Consider the following 24,743-nt stretch of genomic DNA (forward strand, 5'->3'; position numbering starts at 1 on the left):
ACCAAATTTTACGTACATAGGACATGGCGGTTCAAGATTGTTCATTCATGATGTATGCGTACCCACACCTAGGTAGTCGACGACGCGCGCGCAGTATCAAATACCACACCAAGTCATTTTGAAAAAAAAAATCAATACTAGAAAAAAATGTATGAATATTCCTTGATCTTGGACAACGGCCCAGATGTGTAAGTGGCAGAATCGAACATTGAAGCCATCCGTCCACCTCCCAGGTGGATACAAGTGCGTGGCCCAGTCAGGCAGTGATTGGCCCGCGCCAACGGCATCATCACTCCAAAATCAACCTCCAAATCCAACATTGAAACGCCAACTTTACTTCATCAAACCAGCCTCCTTCTCCTGTCGCCGCCATGACTACCGCACACAGGCCAACATTCGACCCTGTAAGAACATACCCTCTAGTCCGAATACCGAACCATCAAACTAACTCGCATCCTCCCAGGCGCGCGGCAAAGAAGCCCTCCGCGGCCCAGCCTACCACCAGCGCCTCCAGCCCGCCCACACGCAACTCAAGTTCCGCAAAGCCGGCCAGGGAGGCGACGCCGACGACGAACCCTCGCGTGATCTCGCAGCCGAGCTGCTCGCCGCCGAAGCAGTCCACTTCTCCAAGAAGAAGGGCGCGCCTGTCCCCGGCGACGAAGACGACGACCAAGAAAATGTGTCTGTTGCCGCGGAAAAGAGACCACTGCCGCCGGCTGGCGACGGAGAAGAGGACTATGAGGCGAAGCGGCGGAGGATATTAGAAGAAACGAGAGATATAGACGCCGATGATAGCAGCGAGGAGGACGACGAGGATAGCGACGACGAAAGTGAGGATGACGAAGACGCAGAGCTGCAGAGGGAGCTGGAGCGCGTGAGGAGAGAGAGGGAGGAGAAGAAGAAGCGAGAGGTGAGCGTGATATTTCAGCCTTGGCTGTTGTTGCGATTTTTATATATTTTTTGTTTGCCTGGGCAAGCTGCTAATTCGTGGAACAGGACGCAGAAAGAGCAAAAGAGGAAGAGGAAGCGCGCGAGAGAAACATTGCACTGGGGAACCCGCTTCTCAATAAGCAGGATTACACGATGAAGAGGCGGTGGGACGATGACGTTGTGTTTAGGAACCAGGCGCGTGGGACGGAGGACAGGAACAAGAAGAAGGAATTCGTCAATGTGAGTGTCTCCTTCAAGTGCTTCTCTCGGCAATACCGGTGACTAATAGCCCGTGTAGGATATGCTGCGGTCTGATTTCCACAGGCGCTTCATGAGTAAATACGTCCGATAGTGCGCTATAGATATCCCCCTTGCAACATGGTTACTTGCCCTGCTCCTCCGCGAGGAGCCTCTTCTCCATTTCCTGAAACGACCCCAGCACACTCCCGTACGTCTGATATGTGCCGTCTTTGAATCCTGCATCGACCTTTTCAACGGACCCCTCCTCCTTCCACCGCTTCCCGATGACTTGGTCGAATGTCTCACCGGCCTTGCGCTCCATGGCCCAGAGCGCCTTGTATGCTCCCCCCAGCGCGCACGCACTGCCGCCCACGTCGAGCTTGTACACGCCGTCTGCGGCCCCGAGCACGTCGCCTATGACGCTGGCAATGGCCGGGTTGAGCGACCCCCCGCCAACCAGGTAGATCCGGCGTGGCTGGGCGGGGAGTCCGTCTCGCGGGCTGTGAACCAGCTTCTGGGATCGTAGCCGCATGGACAGAGCCTGTGATTCCACAATGACTCGGGCATCGACTTCTTTGGACCACTCCTCCCGGCTCTCTTGTAAATTCCCGCCGTCGGAATCACACGTAAATCGCCACGTCCCTGCGCGGATATTCGGCACCGTCTCTCGCAGATAAAAGTACAGCCCAAGTTTGGCTTGGCCTCCTCCTTCCTTGGTCATGGCCAGCGGCGGCGTATCCATCACGGCCTTGTTGAAGGTCTCCCAGCCGGTCCCTCCGTCTGCGGGCTTAGGCAGTGCGTCGCGGACCTTTTCACGCGCCAGTCCACCGTTTTTATAGCACAGCATGAACATGTAGTGGCCCTTGGTGGTCGGGTGGTTGAAGAAGTGGTACGAGCCGTCGGGCTTGTACTTGGGCGTGTTCATCAGGAAAGTCGTCGAGGTTCCCAGCGAGACGATGGCATCGAGAGGGCGCAGCGGCAGCGCCAATATGGTGGCGGGATTGTCGCCTGTGAAGGGCACGATCTGGCAGTCTGGGTGGAAAGCGTACTTTTCCACAAAGTACCGCGAGATCTTGCCAAAGGGCTTTCCGCCGTCCACTTGCGGCTCGCCCAGCTTCTTGCGCAGGTCGTCAGCGCCGTCTTTGCCCGCCGAGAGGGCGAGCAGCTCCGGGCTGTACTGCTGGTTTGGAATGTCCCATAGATTCATCCCGCACACGTCGCTGATATCGAGGGGCGCAACGGCCCCCAGGAGGATGGAGGCGAGCCACGATGACACGAGGGATATGCGTGAAGTCTGGGCGTAGACCTCGGGGCGCACGCGGCGCATCCTCATGATTTGAGTGCCTGTGAATCTCTAGATATCGTCAGACAACGTTTTGGTTTGGGCGCAGGTCGGGCAAGCTTACATGATGGGCACCGCTGCCCGTAACCTCGGCCAGCTTCTCCCTGTCCCCCAGCTCGGCGTCAAAGGCATCACACTCGCTTTGCGTACTCTGATCCTGCCAATTCGGCGACCACTCATGGGCCAAAACCCCCGGGAGCTGGTCCACCAGCTCCTTGCTGGCGTCCAAACACCTCAAGACATCGTGAGCCTGGTGGTTCCAATACACACTGCCATGCTGTTGCCCCGAGCCGCTCACACCTCGGATCCGCGACATGGGCACAGGCATCTCCTTTGATAGACGATGGAGCACGAGGTCCAGCGACTCCATCCACATGGCGACCGGAGCGTAGACTTCGCCCGTGGAAGGACGCACATGAACGCCCTTCTGGATGCCATATTTGGAAAAATCGGCATCGAAATCGACCTTGGACTGAGCGATTGTTTTGAGATCCGAGTCTACAACGATTGCTGGTAGGATGAAGTTTAGTTGTATGACGATTTACATTTACTATGAGAGTGGCCCGAGGGTGACACCAGCTTACCCTTAAGTTGTTGGGTGGACAGGTCGAAGCCCAAATAGAGTGGCCCTTGGTCACTCATGATGCAATGGACCAGAGTAAGAAGAATAGGTGGTGTGAGAACAACAGCGATGTGAGACTGAGGTATAGGTGTATGAGAAGTTCGAAGCGTGCGTGTCTGGTGTTTGAGATGATTACATCACGGATCGACGCAAGACAGCTCTGATCCTGACGTCTAGAGATTTTGCGGGTCTATGACTTCAGCCAGAAGCCAGGTTTGGCCACGTCTTTGATGGAATACCGGGACCGGAAATGAGGGAATCGAGGCCCGTTGTTTTTTAATGTATGGATATCGTGCTCCGGATTTCTGGGCATTGTCCTCGTCGAACATATATCACTATATATATTTTCCGACGTCTCGCAGCAATCAATACAGCCGCCGGCAATTGAGTTCGGGTGTTTAGGCTAAATTGATCGGTATTGACGGGCCAGAGCCGACGGAGAAACGGGTTGTGTGAGTGGGTAGCCAAGTATGACAGGTGACAGGAGAGCGGATGGGTATTGCATTCGACTGTCAGGATACATGTCCAACAATTAAAAGAAATCATATACATCGTGTTCATGTTATCTTCTACCAGCATCTCGCTCTCTGTACGGTATTTTATCATCGAGTACATACATAGGTGGTATAGTCTAATGTCTATGCTTGCCATCTTTATCAACGACAGCGCCATTCCCAGCCTCCTCTTCCTCCTCCAGCTCCGGCTTCTGCAATGCTTCTGGCCCTGAAATGAATTCATCAAACCTCTCGTTTACAGGCTTATCCCGGGAGACAAACCGCACACGAAGCCGTTTCACCCCACGCACTTTGCCGCCGACCTGCATGCGCACCGCATCCTCCAGGTCCTTGACATCGTCCACCGTCCATGCACCAGGCACGGCCAATTCCATGTCAACCAGGTAATTCTGTCCCGATTTGGTGCCACTAATATCACGGAGCTCTGCTTCATGGCCCTCGCTCACGTTGGACAATGCTCGGTGTGCCTGTTTTCGGATAGAGTTCTTCACGTCGTCGTCGAGGCTGCGGTCTGCCAGCTCGTACAAGGCCTCCTTTGTGTTGTCGTATCCGGCCTTGACCACCATGATGGAAATGAGGAGACCGCCCACCGGATCCAGCCAGGCGGCATTCTCAACAATATTGGCACCAAGGATGGCGGCAAGAGTGACAATGCCAGTCAGGCTGTCGACACGGTGGTGGATGGCGTTGGAGGCAAGGACAGACGACTTGCGTTCCCGCGCAACTTTCATTGCTGCACGTTACGTTAGCTGCTTGCACATTCAATGCCGCACGCAAAAGGAAGGTGACATACTCGCTTGATAGAGCCATTCTTTGATCAGGATGGTGCCCGCAGCCAGCCAAACAGCATGAATGTTTGGGATTCCCAGATCGGCAGGGTTGTGTGAGTGGCCGTGGGCGTGGCCAACGTGCTCAAAAAGGTTGTGCGCGCCCTCAGGGTTGAAATGGCCGTACAGGCTGATTGCGCTCTCCCACCCCATGTAGAAACCGCCCACCAGCAGCATGCCCGACACGCCAAGAGAACCGAGGCTTTCCACCTTGCCGAATCCCATGGGGAATCGATCCGTCGGCGGTTTTAAGCTCCAAGAAACCGTGGCCAAGGTGAGAATATCGGAGGCGAGGTCAGCAATGCTGTGCCAGGCATCTGCTGTCATTGACTTGGAATTGAACGCCCATCCACCGATGAACTTGGCAATTGCCATGCCCAAGTTGGACAGTAGACCTATTCGCGTGATTCTTACACCGGGGTCGTTTTTATTGGCGGATGTCAGGTATGTGCTGTCGTGGTGGTGGTGATGTCCATGAGCGCCATGACCATGCCCGTGACCATGGTCGCCATGGTCGCGAGTCTGCTTCAATGCTGGACCCATGACTGAGGGCAGCGTGCGGATGTGTCCGCGGATAGGCGAGAGGTGAAGGAGTACGCAACGGGCGCCTGCGATGGCAGATGTTGGATCGACCGTCGAAGACGAGCACGCAAGGCGGCGGAGAGAGTTTGAAGTGGTGTAAACGGCCGCGGTGGACAGGCCGGAAGATGTAGAAAAGCGCGATGCCAACGTAGGGATCGAGGTAGCAACAGCCGAGGCCAGAGGTGATAGATTTTGAATGATGCAGCGAGCCTGTGCCCGCAACGACGTACGTGAGTGCAACAATCGTGTGTGAGGCTGCGTCATCTGCGAATGGGCTGGCTGTCGAAGTGTCCTTTGTAATCTCAGGAGGCTGTCGCCCTGGCTGTGGGCTGCTGCATAACCGCAACTAGGAAAGCGACGACGGAGAGGGCCGTGATTGGCATTGGGATGGGAGTTTCTTTTGCGGGTGCCAGTGCTAGTACTAATGCCGGTGATCTTAGTGGCCACACCCGTTGGCGTCACTTCAGACACGGGCGGAGTCGCGGACGCGGGCGCTCCAGTATTATTATTATGCACATACCGCGGTGACCTCGCTGGCTTCGATGACCACTTTGAGCGTACTTGTGCTTGTGCTTGTGCTCGTGCTCGTGCTTGTGCATGCGTGCACACGGCCAGGCCGGTGGAGCGCCCGGCCTGGGGAGACATGGACCGGTCGACAACTCGGTGCAACAGTGACCTTCGGTCGTCGTAGGCCCTCGTTTCGCGCGCGTCGACCTCTGGCTGCAGGTGAGCAAATGAGTTGGAGCTCGAGCCGTCGAGTGTCTGTCGTGACTGTTCCTAGGGCATCGAAACGTCGATTGGCATGGGAAGGGAAACGTAGCATGCTTTTGTTACAGAGGGAAGAAAAGTTGGTTGCAGTGAGGTGGTGACGAGCGAGAACGGCGGCGGATCGGGTCGGGAATAGACGAATTCGATGGGGCCATCCGTTCAAGTGATGCCTAGTGAAACTACAAAGTACTCCGTACCTGACACTTGAGAGGAGCTCCGAGTCGGTCATTTGGAGCGAGCGCCTTGGGACTCGGGCTTTTGTTTTATGATCGATTTTCTCTCTTTTCCCCTTTGTACTTCCCACGGAGTGCCGAAATATACTAGTTGCAAGTACCAAGGCCTCAGCCGAGCTGCACCAGACATGTGCACTGATTCAGATCGCTGTTCCTGCCCTCACAGTGGCCAGCTGGCTCATAGTACAGTGGGGTGCTGGGGAGTAGCGCCCCTTTTTGCGGGGACCGTTCAGCAATCCGGGCCATGTTTAGCGGGCATCGGGACCAGTCTCGGTCTCCGCCAGGCGGTTGACGCTCCAGTTCGGACGTTCCTTTCCATGTTGACTGAACATTGAACGCGTCCTTGGAAAACTTGCGTCAAGAATTTAATGATGCTTCTCATACAAGTCATCTTTTATAAGCGATATAAATACATATGTATGCAATGGTTCAGGTTAGGTCAATGCAGTCCATGCCCCATGTTGCAATCCATGTTGACGTAATGTTCCTGGCGGCAATCCGTGGCGGGCACGCGGGGGTGCCAACCTCACCAAGAATTGCATCCCATTGAGTGTGCGAAGGTGCAGCTTTTGTAGCGGACCGGGATGTGGGCCAATAAGAAGCCAATTATTAAAAGATACTTATTTTTCTAAGTAAATAATACAAGAATATAAGTATTAGTTATCTTTAAATATATATAAATATATTACTATACCGTAATAAAAGTAGGTATCAAATATACCAATTGATACCAGAAAAGAGTGGGCCCGCTACATAACCTGCACCTTCGCACACTCAATAGGATAAGCACCGTCCGAGCTCCGAGCTACAGAAACCTGTGAACTTTCAGCCTGAACGTACCAGGCACAAGCCACTCAATTGATTTCGAGCTCGAGTGCCCCCAGAACCAAGCCGCCGACCGCTGGCCTAAAGCACTCGTTTTCAGTGCTCCTTCCCGTCTTTCAACTCACCAGACAACCCCGACTTCTGTGGGGGAGCTCCATCTCTGTCTGCCAACCACGCTGAAGCAGTTGTCTGAAAAACTCCCCGACACTCGTCAGGGCTCCATCTGGTGGCCTGATCTCACCATCTCACCAGACGCCCCGACATCTCGGCGCTGCCCTATTCCGAGCAGCGTCTGTACTGTACTTACTAATATTCAGCCTTGGGCCAAGGATCAATTCCGCTTTCCGGTCGTCTTCGGCGGAACCAATTGATGCCGCAAATAGTCGACGGCACTCCGTACCTGCAGCGTTAAACCACCTTGATACAGGCCACCACGTCAAGACGGGGATATTCATCACATCACATGCCGTGGCCGTAGCAGCCACTGGCATCCCAGACATTTCTAATGCCGAAACCTCGTATGCGTATTCCTTACACGGACATTCTAGCATCGCCTACCATCCTGCCGGCCTCTGCTACAACCATCCAAGGTGGTCTTGCTGCCCTGGCCAACTTCTTCCAGGCGCCGCCTCCCAACAGCCTCCCAGACTCTACCGTTGTCCTCACGGGAGCTGGCCTATCGGTTGCTTCTGGTCTTGCAGACTACCGCGGTGTTAAAGGCACCTACAGAGTGAACAAGACCTATCGTCCCATTTATTATTACGAATTTGTTGGCAGTCACGAGGCACGCAAGCGATACTGGGCACGCAGCTTTCTTGGCTGGTCAACGCTGCACAAGGCGACGCCAAACGCGGGTCATTATGCCATCAGAGATCTGGGAAACTTGGGGTTGATTCGGAGTGTTATTACACAGAATGTTGATTCATTCCATCCTAAAGCCCATCCGCAAATACCTTCCCTCGAGTTACATGGCTACCTGAGATCTACTGTCTGCACGAGCTGCAAGACTGAGTTTTCTCGAGATGAGTTCCAGGGGCAGCTGGCTCGTCTGAATCCAAAATGGGCGGCTCTTCTAGAAGAGGCTATTGCCTCTGGTGCTTTGGATACAGAAAGTACAGAGGAGCGGAAATTCAAGGGCTTGAAGGCTAACCCCGACGGCGATGTCGACCTCCCAGAAGCACCATATACAACTTTTAGATATCCACCTTGTCCAAAATGTTTAGCTGATCCACCAGAAGATGCTAACGGCCAAAAACAACTTGTCCGAGTCGATTCGGATGGAGCTTGGGTGGCACCAAGTACTGCTGGTATTCTCAAGCCAGCAGTTGTCATGTTTGGAGAAAGTATTGCCCGTCACGTTAAAGCTGCTTCTGAGGATGCCATCGATGGCGCTGGCAGACTACTAGTTCTAGGGACGTCTCTCGCAACGTATTCGGCATGGCGGCTGGCCAAACGAGCCAAAGATCGAGGAATGCCCATTGCCATTGTAAACATGGGCGGCGTAAGAGGAGAGGACCGCTTCTTCACGGATCTAGATCCACGACAAGGGGGTGAACAGGGAGTGAGAGTTGAGTTGTTAACGGACCAACTCCTTCCTGGCCTGGTTTCTCGATTACGACAAACTGGAGCGGGATCCCATCACCACCCAGCCACGGAAATACGCCTGGAGAATTCGACCGTCTTCAAGGATATGCTGTCTTGATAGTGTTACATTATTTGTGTTATACATTTTCCGGGAATATAGACTGTTAGAAGAAATTGCCGAGATTCGCGGATTTTGGCTTCGAAGGTTGCATATCGGCATTTCCCTGTTCGTCGTCTGCCTCGGTATCTGACATTGGCGCCGCCGACATGATAGTCTTTGCAGGAGATTCCGGCTGCTTCACATTTTCTGATACTAGAGCTTTCTGTGACGCCTCGTCTCGCTCAATGGTTTTCAGCACTGGTCACAAAGTTAGCATCCAGCGTCCTAGAGCTGTTGGCGAAGCAGCAGACACCCACTCTCTTCCCAGTCAGCGTCTTTTTGTGATTCATCCGCGTTGCCCAAAAGTTTGTCCACATCGACCTCTTCACCATTCTGGAGTTTTCTCAAGGCCTCCCTCAGCTGCCCTATTCTAACGGTTGATTGCCGATTGTATCGTTCACACTGGTTGCGGAGCGCTATCATCTGAATCGACATGGAGCCAATGAAGAGGAACATGACGATAAAGAAAGTTGCCGGGTTCCATTCTTTCGACTTTCTCCCTTTGATTCCCTTGCGATTTTCTCTTCGCAGAGGTTTGGGTATCAAAGAAGTCCAGAATCCAGTGTCGACAATGGTCGCAGGACTTGTGCTGGACCACCGAATGGCAAGGTTTCTCTGTGCTGGTGTCCTGGATGCTAGTTCTAACCGGCTCAGGCCGATTAATCGCAGTGGTACTCGCTGGATCGACATTTCGTCAGGCTCCTTGCCTAGGCGGCGAGCGTTGTGAAAGAAGTTTCCTGCTAATCAAAGTCTGGGGTCTCACATGTGGACTTTCCAGGTTGGTTCATGTTGGCTGATTGTGGGCCAAGTGCGCCGCCAGTGAATCTCTTGCAGCGTTGCCCCAGACAACTCCCGACGTTTAGCCCCACCCACACTAACCATGGTTTGGCTGCACCAACACTAGATCATAAACCGTCGATACAGTCAGATTTCGACATTATACTCGGCATTGCATCTCGTCATTTTTGGTTTTTGGGCGATATTTGCATTTGTTTTGTCCTTTTAACCCTGTGGTGTTTTATTGCGACGATATGATTAGAAGGCCACGCACATAATAACCTACATGGCTTCATTACAAGCATCGGCCGACGCCGTGAAGGCAGCAGTATCATCGACCATGGCGTGCACACCAGCCACTGTTGTAACACTCAAAGAATTGCTCCTTCTCGAAACGGAATCATCTGCGCAGGTAACAAAATCGGCATCCAGAACGGCTAAATCAACTAGAACGGCGAAATCATCAAAAGCCAGCACCGCGTCGAGGAAACCTTCAGCTGCGCATTCACGTAGTGAACAATTGAACTCGAGAGACCGGACCATCCTAGCAACACACATCATCAATGCAACGTTAAAGGCACTCACGGAAGCTTCGAGACCTGCGCCTCCATCAACGCCTTGCAAACAGGTTGAGAATGTTCCTCAGTTAGCTTCGAAACGAACCCTACGGCGCTCACTATCGGCACCATTGTCACCAATGCAGCCGAGAACCTTGAATCGTGTGGCAACCTCACCAAATGTCTCTATAACCAAGGCCAGGGTTGGTTTGTCTGCTCACTCTACAGGATGTTTAGCGGTTGTCGAGTGCGCACGAGTAGCCTTTGCTTCCCTTCGATCACTAAAACCTTCAACACAAGAGGCTCAATACGACTTCCAGGTGGAAAATGGCATGTCTGCGTTTATAGGAAAACTCCTAGCTTTGAATATGCATGACCAGGCGTTGAAGGAATTGAAAATATTAAAATCTCGATTGGACCCTGCTACCGGTACTGAAAGCTCGAAAGTCGCTACATCAACGTCTGCCGAGATCAAGTTGGGTGCTACGCGGATCGCCGAACTACTCGAATTTCGGACAAAAATTTCACTCCAAACGCTTCCAATCATCACTTCTTTCCAAATCCAGCTTGTCAAACTTATTGGTGCTACGAAAAAACCTGCTCATATCGAGGCACTACTACCTATGCTGCTGGAAAAGCATGTATCGTCCCCTGTCAATCTGCTCTTAAAGCACGCGGATTCCGGAGACAAGCAAACTCAGAAAGCTGCTCGTCAAATGGCTTCATTTTCACAAGCCCTACTATCAATGCTACCAAGCGTGTCTAGTCAGGAGGATGAGGTGGCAGTTGAGCCCCGGTTAAGTCCCAGCCCACAGAGCACCTTTGAGCTCCAAGCTTTGGCATTTAGAACACAATTGAGGTGGTGGAAGTTGGCTGGACATCAAGGCAGCATTGACGATGATGTTTTAGCCCCGTTTAGCCGCTGTATGCGAGCTTTCGCGAGACGCCATGTATCCGACGACAAACTTCTGTATCGGTCCCTACTAGCAGCCTATGAAGAACTGATGCAGCTCATTCGCTCACACAAGCCGGATCCTTCAATATCTTCTAAGTCACCATTATCATCTATCTATCAAGTTTTGGGATCTACAGCTCATGCAGCGCGACAATACGATGGTGCGTGCTGTTGGTTTGAAAGCCTCAAGGCCACCTTAAGCCCGGAGTCGGACTCTGCTGTGGTATTGTGCTCTGTGTCCGCACGCATTCTTGCTACTGCTCTGAAAAAGCCAAAGTTGGATGATGACATTGAAAAGGCTATTCAAGAAGTCATCGACAGTCTGGAGGGTAGTCTTAGTGGCACTCTCACAGAGCTCAATGAACTGCTAGAAAGCCTCTCAGCTACGAGGCGATCCGTCGTGGGACTGTTGATGAAAGAGTTGGATCCTAAGGCAGTCTCTGATCCGATACCTCAGACAACAAGCACCCTATTGAACAACTTTGTTCTTCGATACCCACGATTCTTGAGACGATGGATAGGTACTGCCCCTGGAAAAGATGCTCCTGCGAAGCAAACCTTGCAGTTTGACCAGCGAAAACAAGCCGTCATGCAATCAATAAACCAGACACTAGACGCAACCTTAATGGTAGTCAAGTGTGGGATTCAATCTGGTGCTCTCGAATGGCACCAAATTGACGATGTCCTTCAGCATTGTTCGGGACTGCTCGACTCCATTTGCGATCCACTGCTCTCCCCTGCGAGAGTTGAGCAACTTGGGGGCTACCATGTTAAGATTTCCACTCTCTATTTTTCCAAGTTCATGGAGCTGCGAAAGATGAAGCACCGAACCAAGGACCTCAATAAACAGCTGTTACAGTCTCTAAGCAGATCCATCGACGCTGTCAAAGAGCGATCTTCCTCCCTAAAAGATAAGGCGCAGTTGTCAATGAAGCTGGAGCTGTTTGCCGACCTATGCAAGGGGTCTGGCCGAAGTGAGGATGCCGTTGGAACTCTCAGATCCATCTGCACTAACATGGCCGAAGATGGCGTTCTCTCTGATGTTGCTGCTGCTCTAGCATCGTTACCACCTACTCTTGCCTGGGCCACCACGGATAAAGCCTCTTCCCTATCGCGTACTTTGCGCTCAATAGCTAAGCTGGATAAATCTTGGAACGACTGGACTTTCTTCCTTCCTGAGGCTGAACGAGCGGCTGTACTTGAGCATCTTATGCATTTAAGCACTGAATCAGCAGGTCAGCGGGAACCCCTCCGCCTTCATGATCCTAGCCCGGCTGCGCTACTTCGAATCTATTCTTTGGATAAATATCCCATCCGGCGATTCCGAGTGTTACTTCACTTGCTGTATCAGAATATTGGAGAAGATGAGGAGTTGGCAGAAATTACATCGAACCTTGGTCAAGTTTCTCAACAGCTCCAGAAGAGAGACAAAGGAGAAGATGGGTCTCTCACACAATTTATTCCTCACCTCCAAGCATATCATTCTTCCTTGGCCGCCCTAGCCGATAGTGATAATGAGTTCCCTACTTCAGTCGTCAAGGGTAACATCACTTGCTGGAAGGCGATTCTTGGATCATATCAATCCAAGGATGATTTATACACCAAGATCGACAACCCACAGACATTGATTGACTTTTTGCAGACGCTCAACCATTTGGCTGATCTACGGGGAGAAACAGAGCTTCAAATTTCTATTTCGGAACTTTCCATTGCAATGGCCAAAGCTGTAGCTGAATACTCTGGATCATTCGATGATGGTTTGATTCTCCACAGCAGCCATCTTGCTATTCAATATATCGGCATTGGCAAGTTTTCTCAGGCATCCGGTGCACTCGAAGTCTCCAAAGAGCTCCTTGAACACAATGAAGGGGTATCGCAACGGGTTGTCGCCGACTTTTACTTATCACAAGCTGAGTACTACGCTGGTGTTGGAAGTCTGGACGAAGCGTGAGTAAAGCGTCCTCCTCATTTCTTGCAGTATCACCGCTAAAGCAAAGTGTAGATTGATTTATGTCAATAAAGCAAACGACATTTGTTACCAATCGTACTCATCATGGGCACAGTCCAAGTACCAAGCCAATTTGATGATTTCTTTGTCAGCCCTTATTCAGTCCACAGTCTCAATACAAACCGGCAATATCGAAGACGCTCTATCATCGATCCGAACTGGTGTTCGTACGTTGTCTCACGATTGGGCTAAGCTCGAAGCAGCATCGTCAGAACCCGACTCAAATATGTCCGGAAACCGCTTGATTGGTCTTGACCTAAAAACATCTCAGGTCAAAAGGACTGGCCCTCGGTTTTGGGGGCTCGCAGTACCATTGCTCCGCTGCCTCTTACATATATCATCTGTGTATGCGCATATTGGAATGTTTCAGGAGACCATTTACTATGCCGAATCTGCATGGAAAATAGCGCAGAGCACACAATCCTCTCTCTACTGTGCGCAAGTCACCGCGTGGACCGGGTCTATATATCTTAAGGCAGGAAACATAACAAAAGCTATTGAAACTTTGGCGGATGCACAGCGTCACATTCCCAGCAATATTTGCTCCTCGCGTGTGCACTTTGCTCGAAAGCTTGGCGAGCTATATTCCGAAATAGGGGACGAAGACAAAGCTAACGAATATCTAACAATGGCGGAAGAGACTCTGCGATTGATGGACAATAATCCCGGTAATTCTGTTTGTATTGAAAAGTCGGCTGCGCCTATGGAAAAGGCAAAGACAACCGCCGCGAAAACCTCACGGACTGCACGAACTGCCAAAGCCAAGCCCGCATCTGTTACGCGACCTACCAGGCGACCTGCAACAACAAAGGCCCAGGCAATCACAGCCGAGGCGGTAGCTCAACTCCCCAAAGATATTTACCAATCATCATTACTTGCCGCAGTTCTTCTTTCCAGGGCAATTGGATACATACAAAAGAAGGATTGGTCTTCCGCCTTGTCAACTTTGGACCAGGCAAAGGAATTGCCGAAGCTATTTGGAACTCTGTCCTTGGAGCAGATTGTCACCGCAACGTCCCTCATCGGCCATAGCATGGAACAGATGATTTCAGACCCGGTCTTTTCTGTAATGCAAGACTCTACAATTTCGTTTCCTGCCGTAGCTAGCAGCGCAGGGAGGGCCTCCATGGACAAGAACAACCTTGTTGCGTCGCCCCCCCGCCGTGGACGCGCTGCAGCCGGTGACAGGAAGACAGCCAAAGACAAATCTGGACCGGCGTTTGCAGACGCCCTCCGACAGGCTCAAGATATATTGATTGAAGCACATGCGTCTACCTTGTCGACATCTGATAGTGGTATGGTGCACCGGCTTTCAACATTGTTACAAAGCACCATTATCCTACTGTCTGCTACATCTGCTTCCAAGACGAAGCCCGTCCTTTCATCTGGCCTCGCCACAGTAGCAGTGGACTTGGGCCGCAACATTACGTGGACACGAGAGCAAATTACCCTTTTGAATACGTTACGACCCCTGGGGGCCAGTCTGCCTTCTGTTCCCGACGACCCGCCAACCTCGCTTCGCAAAACTATTATGAGTCTCACTCCGGATATGGCTGCGTTTCAAAAGAATTATGTAGACTTGTTGCCTAATAACTGGAACGTCATTTCTCTCTCATTGAGTGACAGTTCCCGTGATCTTTCTATTACCAAGTTACAGGCTGGACACAGTCCGTTCATTTTACGCCTACCGCTGGAGAGAGCCAACTCTCGCGATGCTGACGCTGAGGTGTTTAATTTTGAACATGGACGTGAGGAACTTCTCGATATCATTAAACTTGCCAACGAGACCAGTCATTCTGCGCGTGACTTTTCAGCAAAGGGCGAGCGAAGCGCTTGGTGGGCTGAACGCGAAGCACTGGATACCAGACTGAAGGACCTCTTGTCGACGGTTGAATCGACCTGGTTGGGAGGATTCAAAGGTATCTTCTCTCAGCACCAAAGAAGGACAGATTTATTGGCGCGCTTCCAGAAAAGTTTCCAGCAAATCCTTGATGGAAGCCTTCCATCTCGAAACCGAATACGTGGCAAGAAGACGACTAAAGCATCGTCTGTTAATCTTGATCCCAGAATTCTCGACCTTTTCATCGGCCTTGGCGACCCAACTCATCCGGACTGCGACTTTGATGAGGCTCTGAACGACTTGCTTTACTTTGTCGTAGATATTTTACAGTTTCACGGGGAGAGGAACGCATACGACGAGATTGATTTCGATGCCATGGTTGTCGAGACATATGATGCCCTTCGAGGATATTACTCGGCCTTGAACGCGGGCTCAGAGCGACAGGAAGGCTCTCACACTATCCTCATCTTAGATAAGGCCCTGCATGCCTTCCCGTGGGAATCGCTGCCTTGCATGGAAGGGCTGGCGCTATCCCGAGTTCCGTCACTTGCCTGTCTACGACAACTCATTACAGAATCCAACACGCAGGGGGCCGAGCCCGAACTCCAAGAGGGGCATTGTGTTTCTCCCAAAGCTGGAACCTATATCCTCAATCCATCCTCTGATCTGAAGAACACACAGGCTTTCTTTCAGTCTACATTCGAGACTCTCAAGAGCTGGGACGGGATTGTCAACAAAACCCCGCAAGAATCTGAATTCGAAGACGCTCTGTCAAAATCAGAGATTTTGCTCTACTTTGGACATGGCAGTGGTGCGCAATACATCCGCGGCAAGACAGTTCGACGGCTGGAGAAATGCCGGGCAACTACGTTTCTCATGGGCTGCAGCTCAGCGGCACTTACAGAAGCCGGGGAGTTTGAGTGTTATGGCCCTGTGTGGAACTACATGATGGCAGGTTGTCCTGCGGTGGTGGGCACGCTTTGGGATGTGACAGATCGTGACATTGACCGTTTCGCGGGCCGGACTTTTGAAGAATGGGGACTGTTTGCTCGTGGCACATTCGAAAAGGGCGATAGGAAGAAAGGTAGAGGTAAGAAAGGCGGTGTCAACGACGTAGACACGGACAGCGGTGATGATGATATCGACTCGGAAGCACCGTCACGTCCAACGTCGCCGCGACTGGCAAGGGGTTCTTCGCTTCCCGAGGCCGTGGCTAAAGCTCGAGACGCTTGCAAATTCAAATACCTGAACGCAGCTGCGGTTGTTGTTTACGGTATCCCTGTATACATCAATCGTGAAGGCTGAAATGGTGGTTCATTTTTTTTTTCTGTTTGTTTTCTCTCTCTACATGAGACATGTATACCCTATTTTGGAGTTTGATGGGTGCTTTGGGAAGAATGTACAGGGCTGAGCGGCCATGGATTATAGGTCAACGGGCGGTGCTGCATAGCCATGGTGTTGAAGGATGCATACAATATTAGATCCAATCACAATTCGTCATGCTCTTGTGTTTGCCAAGAATATGCCCTTGGCCCGTCAGGGTTTCATGTGGATATCTTTCCAGGGTAGAGTTCGTACCTGGACTGTTGTTGGTCATTTAATGCGAATATGCTGGGGAGGTTTTGTCGCTAGAAGTATAGTAGTAGTACCTTACAATCAAGAGTTGCACTGCAAGGATTCCGGAAATTTAAGACCAGTTCCGAGGCTTTGGGCAGAAGACGAGGTTGGTGACAGTCGAGATGGCCCACGGGGACTTCATCCGTTGTGAAGGCATGAATGGATTGTATGCGGGTTTATGATGTACGTATGTATGTATCGGACATGTAAAAGGCCACCAGTGCGCCTCGACGACATGCAGGGATCGCCTTTGTTGCCATCATGATGATGATGATGATGATGACTACAGCATGCACACGAGTTGTGGCAAAATGTGGATTGATCAGCAAGTAACATAGGTAGGTAGTCTTGTAGGCTCGGGATGACCGTAATGAAAGTGCCTTGATGGCCAGTACCGCCGAGTCAAACGCACCATGTCAAGGTTTTAGATTGTGTCGCGCTTCGTGCCGTCCAAGGGCTTCCGCGGAGATGGGCTGTGTGAAATTTCAATGTCCCTTGACATTGTGCCACCCGCGCCCACCACCAACCAACTCGCGATACTTGGCAATAGACGCCGTGGCGGATCCCATTCTTTGGCGAAGGGGCCTCTTTGCTGGGCCGTTGGAAACTTGTGATAGGACCTAGAGTATGCACAACTACAAGAAATGCATTGGCGGCCCTGTTGTGAAACGCGCCAATTGCCTTGAAAGAGCTGGCGACTGGTGTTGTGTGCTGCGTGTATAATGCGTGCCCGTTTGGATAACATGACGCATCGACAGCAACGGGGGGTCCGAGTTTGGGGAAATGCATTGATGGCGAAGTTACATGTGCACGTACAATGGCCCATGGTGGTTGCTGCCCTGTCTTGCGATGAGGAGCGGAGGGCACGGAGAAGGATGGACAACAACATGGCATGAAGCACACGGGCGAGCAAAGATGAGCCCGGAGTCCGGAGCGCAGCATGTTTGAAGTTTAAATGGCGTCACTTCTGGGGGGGCCCTGGATCAGAATGCTTCCCCGGCAATAGGGCCATGACATGGCCTCTGGGGTTTTTTCTTTATTTTTATAAACCCGAATAGCAGCAACTACTAGTTAGTACTCCGTAGTACAACTCGTCATCTCGTACGTGGAGTTGGGGATTGGAGAGGGTATCAAGGACTTGGCTCCCCTTGCTTCCCCCTCCAGAGCCAGGCCCAGGGAAGGAATTCTGCTGTCCACGCTGGAATTAGTTTCCCAGCTTTAAATGTCGGCGGATGGCCTAGTCCTATGGCGCACCATGATGGTGTGACGACAATGTGGAAATGTCTTAGTTCGGCCAACTCCCTGCTGGACAGCTTGACGAAGCGGCGGGTCCCATCAATGCCGGACGAGCAAAAAAAAAAGAGGAGGGTTGTATAGCGAGTGGGCGAAGGCAGCGACTGCAATTAGGACCGGACTGGCTCGACCTGGCTATTGCTTGAAAGTTGGCAGATGAAGCGAAGATTTGCGTCAAGGTGAGTGAGAGAGAAAGAGAGAGAGAGAGAGTCTAGGCGCAACGCCGCGATGTTCGAACGGGCCGTTGTTGATTTCCCAATCCCCCATGCGCAACCCGCGGCGGGGTACTGGAGTCATCAATACATAGTTAGTTACTATTACAGGGCTGGGATGTAGTTGCAATGAATTTACCTAGCTCTACAGAGTAGTAGTACTAGTTAGCAGGCAAGCTAGACACCTGGTCCTGGTCCTTGATTTGGTTCGAGGCGCGAGATGGAGTCCCCGAAAGCCGTTGAACCAGAGCACCGGGAGGGCGAACCTTGCCAACAGCCAGACGGGAACAATGTTCTTGTCTGCGCCTTTTTTTTTCCCTTTTCCTTCTGAACACGCTGCAGCTTGCTCCCTCGTGCATGTATGTATGCATGTGTACATACATATGTATGTGCTTGACGCGCCGATGTGCGACGAGGCTCAGCGACGTGTTGGGATTTATCGCTGACGGCGGCGAGAGGGCTCTGTAATCTGCGTCGTTTTCTTTTCTCGTTTTCTTTTCCAACGGTTTTCTTGGCCCAGTGACAGGGCGGACTGGACTACCGTCTGTTGGTCTTTCTCCAAGCCAAAACTTGAGATGTGATACATCTTTGCAAAAATCACAGTGCAGGCAACTTGAAGACACGCTGAGTTGCCGAGGGAATTGCTGGAGCCTAGGGGTGGAATTAGTTATAAGAGGAGAGAACAACAGGTGAGACAAGATGTTGACCTGTTTCCGCCGTTGCCATCATACTATCCTACTGTACTCTGTAGTTGCCGTCTATTCTATGGCGGTTATCCAACTGTTGTCCATTGAACTGCGGTCCTTTCAAGCCGCGACGTGATGGTGCACATCTTTGTATATAATCTTGGTTGAGGCCTCGGCATGCAGAGATATTACTCAACTTGCCTCGTCTCGCAATCTTATCGCTGTCCACTTTCGTCATCCTCGGAAGGAAATTAGAAAAAAGGAAAATTTGAATTCTCTTTGTTGTTTATGCTCCCCCTTGCCGCCGAGGGAATGCCCATGAGGGCCCCTTCTCCTAATCAAAAGCCATTACCGGGTGGTCATCGAATCAAAGGGGTAATTCTCCAATTCCAATCAGTATACGGAGTAGGTTGCGATATCAACAGTCCCTGATTCTGGTGTATTGGATTTGTCACTCTGATCTGCCTCATAGTAACGGGAACTGCCTTGGAGAGGGTACTCATTACGACTAAAAGACCAAGCAGTTATGGTTCAAGTTGATAACCGTCAAGTGCGGTCCTGACTCTCGGAAACCAAGTCAAGAACCAGACTGCAGCTGGAGTCAAAGAAAACTCAAACCACCATATTAGTTCACCAAACACCAAAACTTCTGCTCTTGGGTAGGTAGGTTTGCCGAATGTACCTGAAGGGTTTGAACTGGTCGGCTTCCTTCTTTATATAGACAAGATTGATTTCCTGTTTCTGGCCAATCAGGAGGCGGGGACGTGTTGAATCCTCCCATTATAAATGCGATACTTTCTATACTTTTGCAACGTGAGAACTTGTATGGAGTGTGCGTTGATATCTTTCCAAGTGACTGTTTGGCACAGGTGCGAGTTTCGGGTCGAACCCAAGACAGGATACATCGTAGAAGCCACCTATCTCTACTCCATCCGTACCTGGTCTGAAGTTTCAGAGGACTTATTTCGTCTACTGCCAGGGGGAGCCCTGTCTTTTGCCACGATGCAGTAAAGGAGTTGCTAGATCGTCCCGTAGCTGGCTAGTACTATTGACCAGGGAGTGGAAGCCCGGTGTTTGAGACAGAAAGTAAGTGAAGCCGAGAGCGATGTCGGACAAAAAAATTGTAAATTTTGCCAGTCCCGTCACTCGTCGACAGGGCTGAGGCTGTGCTTGAAACCTTGTGCAATGATTTGTCCCTATACTACCTCGGTGCACGCCTGACTGGCAAACGAGTCGTTGCCAACAACGCATTCTCGCACGACCGTTTCGTTTCCCAATTGAATTCGACGAGTCATCTGTGACGGAGCCGCGACGTTGGTGCCGGCCAGCCTCAGCACGATTCTGTAACTTGCATGACTTGTGGCGCAGGCAACGCATAACGCTCTGATCATTTCGCCAAGTTCTCGATTGGGAGGTTGTTGCTTTTCTTTGCAGTGGTTCCAAATGTTTGACGGATATGAAAACGAGACTCTTTCTATTATCGTAAATTGCGATTCGTTTTCGTTCATTGTCCAGGTGAATGCCCTTGTGGATACCCAGGTTGCTCCATGGCAAATGATGGGTGACATGTCAGAATGGGAGATCCCGTTGGACAGAGTGACGCTGCCTGCATTGTATGTACGCACAGCCGGCCTCATTTGGGGCAATATCTCAGGGAGGGCCGGCTGGAACTGATATGCCAGTACGATTGGTGCGCACGAGTCTGGTGCATGGAAGACGGATCGGCCTTGTGTTTGTTGGACAGAAACCAGAGAGTCTGGCTAAGAAACCAGGGCAAGCACTTAGTTGTCCAGTTACATGTAATTATGGAGTACGTACACCGTGATCGAAGAGATTGGCAAACTACGCCATTATTGTACATCGCATTGCATGGCATTGCAACCGGGGAATGCTCAGGGTCAAAGCGGCCAAACTAATTACACGTTAGTGAATAAGACCAATTTTTTTCCTGGCGCAATCCGGGGGTCTCCATACGTGTTCGGCTCCGTACGCGAGGAACCGCAGCCTGCATTGTCTAATATGCTATGAGCCACAACATGCTGCAATCCAGAACTCGGAGGCCTTCCAAGACAGACATAAGACAATGCCCTAATTTGACCTCTGTGTCGCACTCTCGAACCCCCGGGGTGCTATTCGAATCCTGCCCGACTGCCCAAGATATCGCGGAATCACACTCCAAGGTAGCATCCTCGCTACCAAACACGCAGGACGGACGCATGTACAATATCTTTGGTTGGTTTTTCCACTGTGCTAAATATAACCGGGTGCGGTACTAGCAGTCCGTTAGTCCGTGTACCATAATGTACGTTACATACGGATAGGGGGAGATGTATATTCGAACCCTCGCCGTGACAGGTCAACTGGTAATATGTATGTAGTACTAGTACTCCGTACTACTACTCTCTTATGCCGGGCGACAGGCAAAATTGACTTTCGCTTGTGGAGATCAAGTGCCGCAAGTCTCATCCCTGCTCTGGCCCGTCTGTGACACTATCCTATCATAGTGGACGTGCTCCGTAAAGAGCCACCACTCAACTCTCCTTCACCTCAGTGCTCTGTACATTCTAAATACTCCGTAGTGTAGTAGTATTGTACGAAGTCCAGCAAGAGCATAGAGATGATAAAAATCGGCGCAATCCTTTAACTAAATTGCACATGGTTGCGTGTATCTGCTCCGGACAACCTGCAAGTCTGTATCCTATGTCGCTGTAATTGGGATCATCGCTGCTTCTGGGGAGTTTCGACCACGTGGTTGCAGCTGATGATGACAAACGCAGACCACAACATGCTGTCTTGAAACGCATTCCTGATGGAACTCCGGGCTGACTCGCGTATGAACTTAATGTCTTGTCCAACCCAGCCTATCTAGGGAAAGATATGGGAAAAAAGGGTGTGGCCTTTTCATGTTGACCAGAACTCACACAGAAGTCCCCCAAGCCCATCTGTGCAGGGCATTGCCGCTGCATATCATTGTGTTGTTTTGTACCATGTGGATAAGAGGGCAGCGCAGAAGAGTGTGTTCAATAGACATGCATGCATATACTAGTAGTAGTACATACAACAATCTGTATTGAACAGGGTAGCTCCAGCCATGGCCCCCGGTAACTATCTTGATGTGACTCGGCCACGGTGTTGACTCTGCGGGTCTAAGACTTGGCTTCTGCACTCTCTTATTAATAACCCAACGGAAGTCCGTGTTGTCGAAGCCGAAAGACAAATTCCAAGAGTAGCTTACACCAGATTCAAGTGCCTGCTTGTCAAGATGCGGGTTAGTAAACAAGATGTATGGAAATAATTAGGCTTGCTGTGGCAATCTTCCTTTGCCGCCTCACGGTCTGCGATGTGAATTCGTCATTGTGAACTCCGTATTACATTCCGCGGTATTATTCGTCAATCCTAGTCATTGTAGACACCTACGTGCGTGACTTTGAGAGTGGTGATTGATTCTAGAGCGTTATCTTTTGCGTGATCTTGTTGAGTAATGGGTGTGCAATCGACAGTCAATCTGATCTTTAGTGACCCGAATCAGAAGCTTCTTTAGGCATAAGAACTTGAAGCGTCTATTGCCACCCGGCTTATGCAATATGGCAGCGATTGAAATGATGCGAGGCCACTTGGTGCGATTAGTTCCAGATTTCAGCATGCATACGACAGCCTTACACAATGCTGGACTCAATGCTTTCCCTCAGAGCTGGCGAAGCCTCCATCCCCATAGCACGCCCGCCGCTTTGTCCCATTACCATTTTCGTAGCATGATGCACATCCTTTGGGTTGAGCTAGCTTTCTTAGGATGGGCAGGGTCACATCGTTTTCGAGGTGTTTCGGTTTGGCCAAGGCTGGCGCGCAATTGGCACCAAAGCTAGCCAGGATGGGGCTGCCTCGCTATGCTGAAATGGTCCAAGTTCTCATCGGCGATGTTGAGAGGCTTGCTTGAAGAGTGAATTGAGGTTGGTGTGACAGCTGTGCGTCAAGCACAACTGATTGTAAGCAATCACTGGGGCTTATCAACAGCTTGCCTGTTGTCAGAAGCACCCGACTGGTATCGTTCTTGGCGGCGTTCAACCAGCATGGAAACCGAATTTTCCTCGCGTTATCTTCAGCAAACATGCAATTCTAAACATGGACTTCGTAGGGCTGCGGGGTTTACAATGTCACTTAGCTTTGATAAGACATCTTTGTCCGAGTACGCTCAAAAAAAAGTGACTTGAGCGTTTCTTGCACTTCGCTATATCCTGTATGATTGTACAACACCCTCACTTGGGGTGAGGCAATGCATTAGCTTGTATGAAACGGTGAATGGTTGCACAGGAACACCGTACCTTGGATACCAACAGCTCTGAAGGAGGCACCAACTCCCTGTCGGAACGCACACTCTGACTAGTAGGCCATGTTGGAAGTGGTATAATATTGAGTTTATGTCTGCCGGACCTGACCAACGCTATATTGCAAAGAACTCGACTGTTGGACTTGGTTGCTAGCGTCGCCTTCCATTAAACAAGGATCCTCATGGCCTTGGGAGGTTTGCTAGGCGCAGAACAACGGTTAATTACGACCTCCGCGGCCACTAGAGCGGGTCAGCTGGGTTCTCGACCACCAAACACCCCGGCTCCATTGAGAGCTTTTCATTGTTTCTCAAAATCTTTCGTCTACCAAGTACGGGGTACTTTCATCTCTGCTTCACACTGATGTGGATCTGTCTTGGATAGAGCACTGCAGGAAGGAAAACCCTCATGCAAATCACGGCTCCAAAGGAAAATACACACCACGTGAGGCCGTCTTGAGGGTGTGAACTCGCTGGAGTGTCTCATGCCAAACTTCTCCGTACAAGTTGTCATTTGTCAAGGCAGAGTACCCTTCCACAAAGTGGCCCAGGGGTTAACAATCTGGTACAGCAGCAAGTCTGTCCCGTCATAAAACGTTAGCATCCGTGCAGCCATGGGAATGGCATTTATGTCCCACTCACTCGTTACCGCTCCTGGCCAACGTCTTTATTCATTGCCAATTGCCAGCGCGAGATTATTGAAAGTGCCACGTATGCTGCTAGAGCCCAGTCGGTAGCGACTCAGGTATGAAATGACGTAGAAGATGGAGCTTGATGATTCTCAATGTTTCGATACGCTGGGTCTTGCTTGCTTCAATCATTAGCCAACGGTTTCTTCCCTGTATGGATTATACGACGAAGTAATGGGTTTGATTTACGCAGAAAACGGGATGGCTGCGCATATGGCCATGACAATCGTATTCCTGGTGGCATAATGATTGAAGATGGACTTTGAAACTCGAATTTGAGAAGTAGGCAAAAACTCCAGCCCCAAGGCTCAAGTTGTATAGCTGCCTCGGGTGCCTTAATGCAAGTACCTTAGGTACTCACGTAGTAGGTGGGTGCATGTTGGTAGCTCCTTCCCTCGGCGTGTCAAATGAATCATGAGATCATTCTGGTTTCTCCTCTTCAACGCCACCTGAGATGGGAAGAGAATATTTACTTCTATTTATCAAATTCTCTGCCAAATCGAGTAACATCGACTTTCCCCATGTTCCCAAGTGATCCGGTTGTAGCCGTCTCCGAGATGCAACTGACCAAGGCAAGGCTCGGATGTCCAGGAACAGAAATATCGGGCACATGAGGCTCTTTAGTTTAGGCTTTGGGAAGAGTAGCTCCATAGTATTTGAGGCGCTTCCAATCATCTTTACGGGCACTAGGACAGTCAGTATGCTGGATACAACATTACCAACTGGGACTAAGATGTTGTGAACAAACACTAACGGGCCCACTCAGACATGCTTATGCCATTCGATTCTTCGACCTCGTTGAGTTGATGTAGTATATTTATACATGTATGCTCTGCCCTCAACATTCAGCCTGATCGATTATTCAGTCTTTCTCGTGGTGGTCACGGCAGACGAGGACGAAGATTCAAATCAGGAAATTTCAGTACTACCAGGCATATATGGTTGTCTTGTCAGGCCGAACGCCCTCCGACACAGATTGATTTTTGCGTTGGCCGTCTGCATGGATACGTCGGTCCCAAGTCAATGCCTCGACGTTATCGCCGCAGGGGATGACGACCTTGAGCAGAACAACAGATGTGCTTTCATATAAAGTCTCTTGCACCGGCATAGCATTGCAAGTGCCTCTAATCAGGCGCTTCAATCAGTTCCCGCAACACCAT

At 50.8% G+C, this 24,743-nt stretch overlaps 6 protein-coding genes across 6 annotated transcripts; 3 read left to right on the plus strand and 3 right to left on the minus strand.

Annotated features, from left to right (window-relative positions):
- Positions 1 to 371: 371 nt before the first annotated feature.
- Positions 372 to 1,282, plus strand: MAA_10982 (short chain dehydrogenase/reductase; the record flags this gene model as incomplete). Its single annotated transcript, XM_011412927.1, has 4 exons — positions 372 to 404; positions 464 to 910; positions 997 to 1,170; positions 1,229 to 1,282. 4 exons carry the CDS (start codon positions 372 to 374, stop codon positions 1,280 to 1,282), a joined length of 708 nt encoding a protein of 235 aa, XP_011411229.1.
- Positions 1,283 to 1,312: 30 nt separating this feature from the next.
- Positions 1,313 to 3,154, minus strand: MAA_03458 (xylulokinase; the record flags this gene model as incomplete). Its single annotated transcript, XM_007821456.1, has 3 exons — positions 1,313 to 2,524; positions 2,577 to 3,022; positions 3,097 to 3,154. The coding sequence occupies 3 exons, from the start codon at positions 3,152 to 3,154 to the stop codon at positions 1,313 to 1,315; spliced, it is 1,716 nt and encodes a 571-aa protein (XP_007819647.1).
- A 611-nt stretch (positions 3,155 to 3,765) lies between these two features.
- On the minus strand, positions 3,766 to 5,322 carry MAA_03457 (cation efflux family protein; the record flags this gene model as incomplete). The annotated part of the gene is made up of 2 exons (XM_007821455.2): positions 3,766 to 4,382; positions 4,443 to 5,322. 2 exons carry the CDS (start codon positions 5,320 to 5,322, stop codon positions 3,766 to 3,768), a joined length of 1,497 nt encoding a protein of 498 aa, XP_007819646.2.
- A 2,067-nt stretch (positions 5,323 to 7,389) lies between these two features.
- On the plus strand, positions 7,390 to 8,586 carry MAA_03456 (NAD-dependent histone deacetylase, silent information regulator Sir2; the record flags this gene model as incomplete). Its single annotated transcript, XM_007821454.1, has 1 exon — positions 7,390 to 8,586. One exon carries the CDS (start codon positions 7,390 to 7,392, stop codon positions 8,584 to 8,586), a length of 1,197 nt encoding a protein of 398 aa, XP_007819645.1.
- Positions 8,587 to 8,632: 46 nt separating this feature from the next.
- Positions 8,633 to 9,318, minus strand: MAA_03455 (uncharacterized protein; the record flags this gene model as incomplete). The annotated part of the gene is made up of 2 exons (XM_007821453.2): positions 8,633 to 8,826; positions 8,886 to 9,318. 2 exons carry the CDS (start codon positions 9,316 to 9,318, stop codon positions 8,633 to 8,635), a joined length of 627 nt encoding a protein of 208 aa, XP_007819644.2.
- A 427-nt stretch (positions 9,319 to 9,745) lies between these two features.
- On the plus strand, positions 9,746 to 16,070 carry MAA_03454 (separin; the record flags this gene model as incomplete). Its single annotated transcript, XM_007821452.2, has 2 exons — positions 9,746 to 12,864; positions 12,920 to 16,070. The coding sequence occupies 2 exons, from the start codon at positions 9,746 to 9,748 to the stop codon at positions 16,068 to 16,070; spliced, it is 6,270 nt and encodes a 2,089-aa protein (XP_007819643.2).
- Positions 16,071 to 24,743: the final 8,673 nt, after the last annotated feature.

This window comes from Metarhizium robertsii (assembly GCF_000187425.2).
Source record: "Metarhizium robertsii ARSEF 23 chromosome Unknown MAA_Scf_3, whole genome shotgun sequence".
NCBI lineage: Eukaryota > Fungi > Ascomycota > Sordariomycetes > Hypocreales > Clavicipitaceae > Metarhizium > Metarhizium robertsii.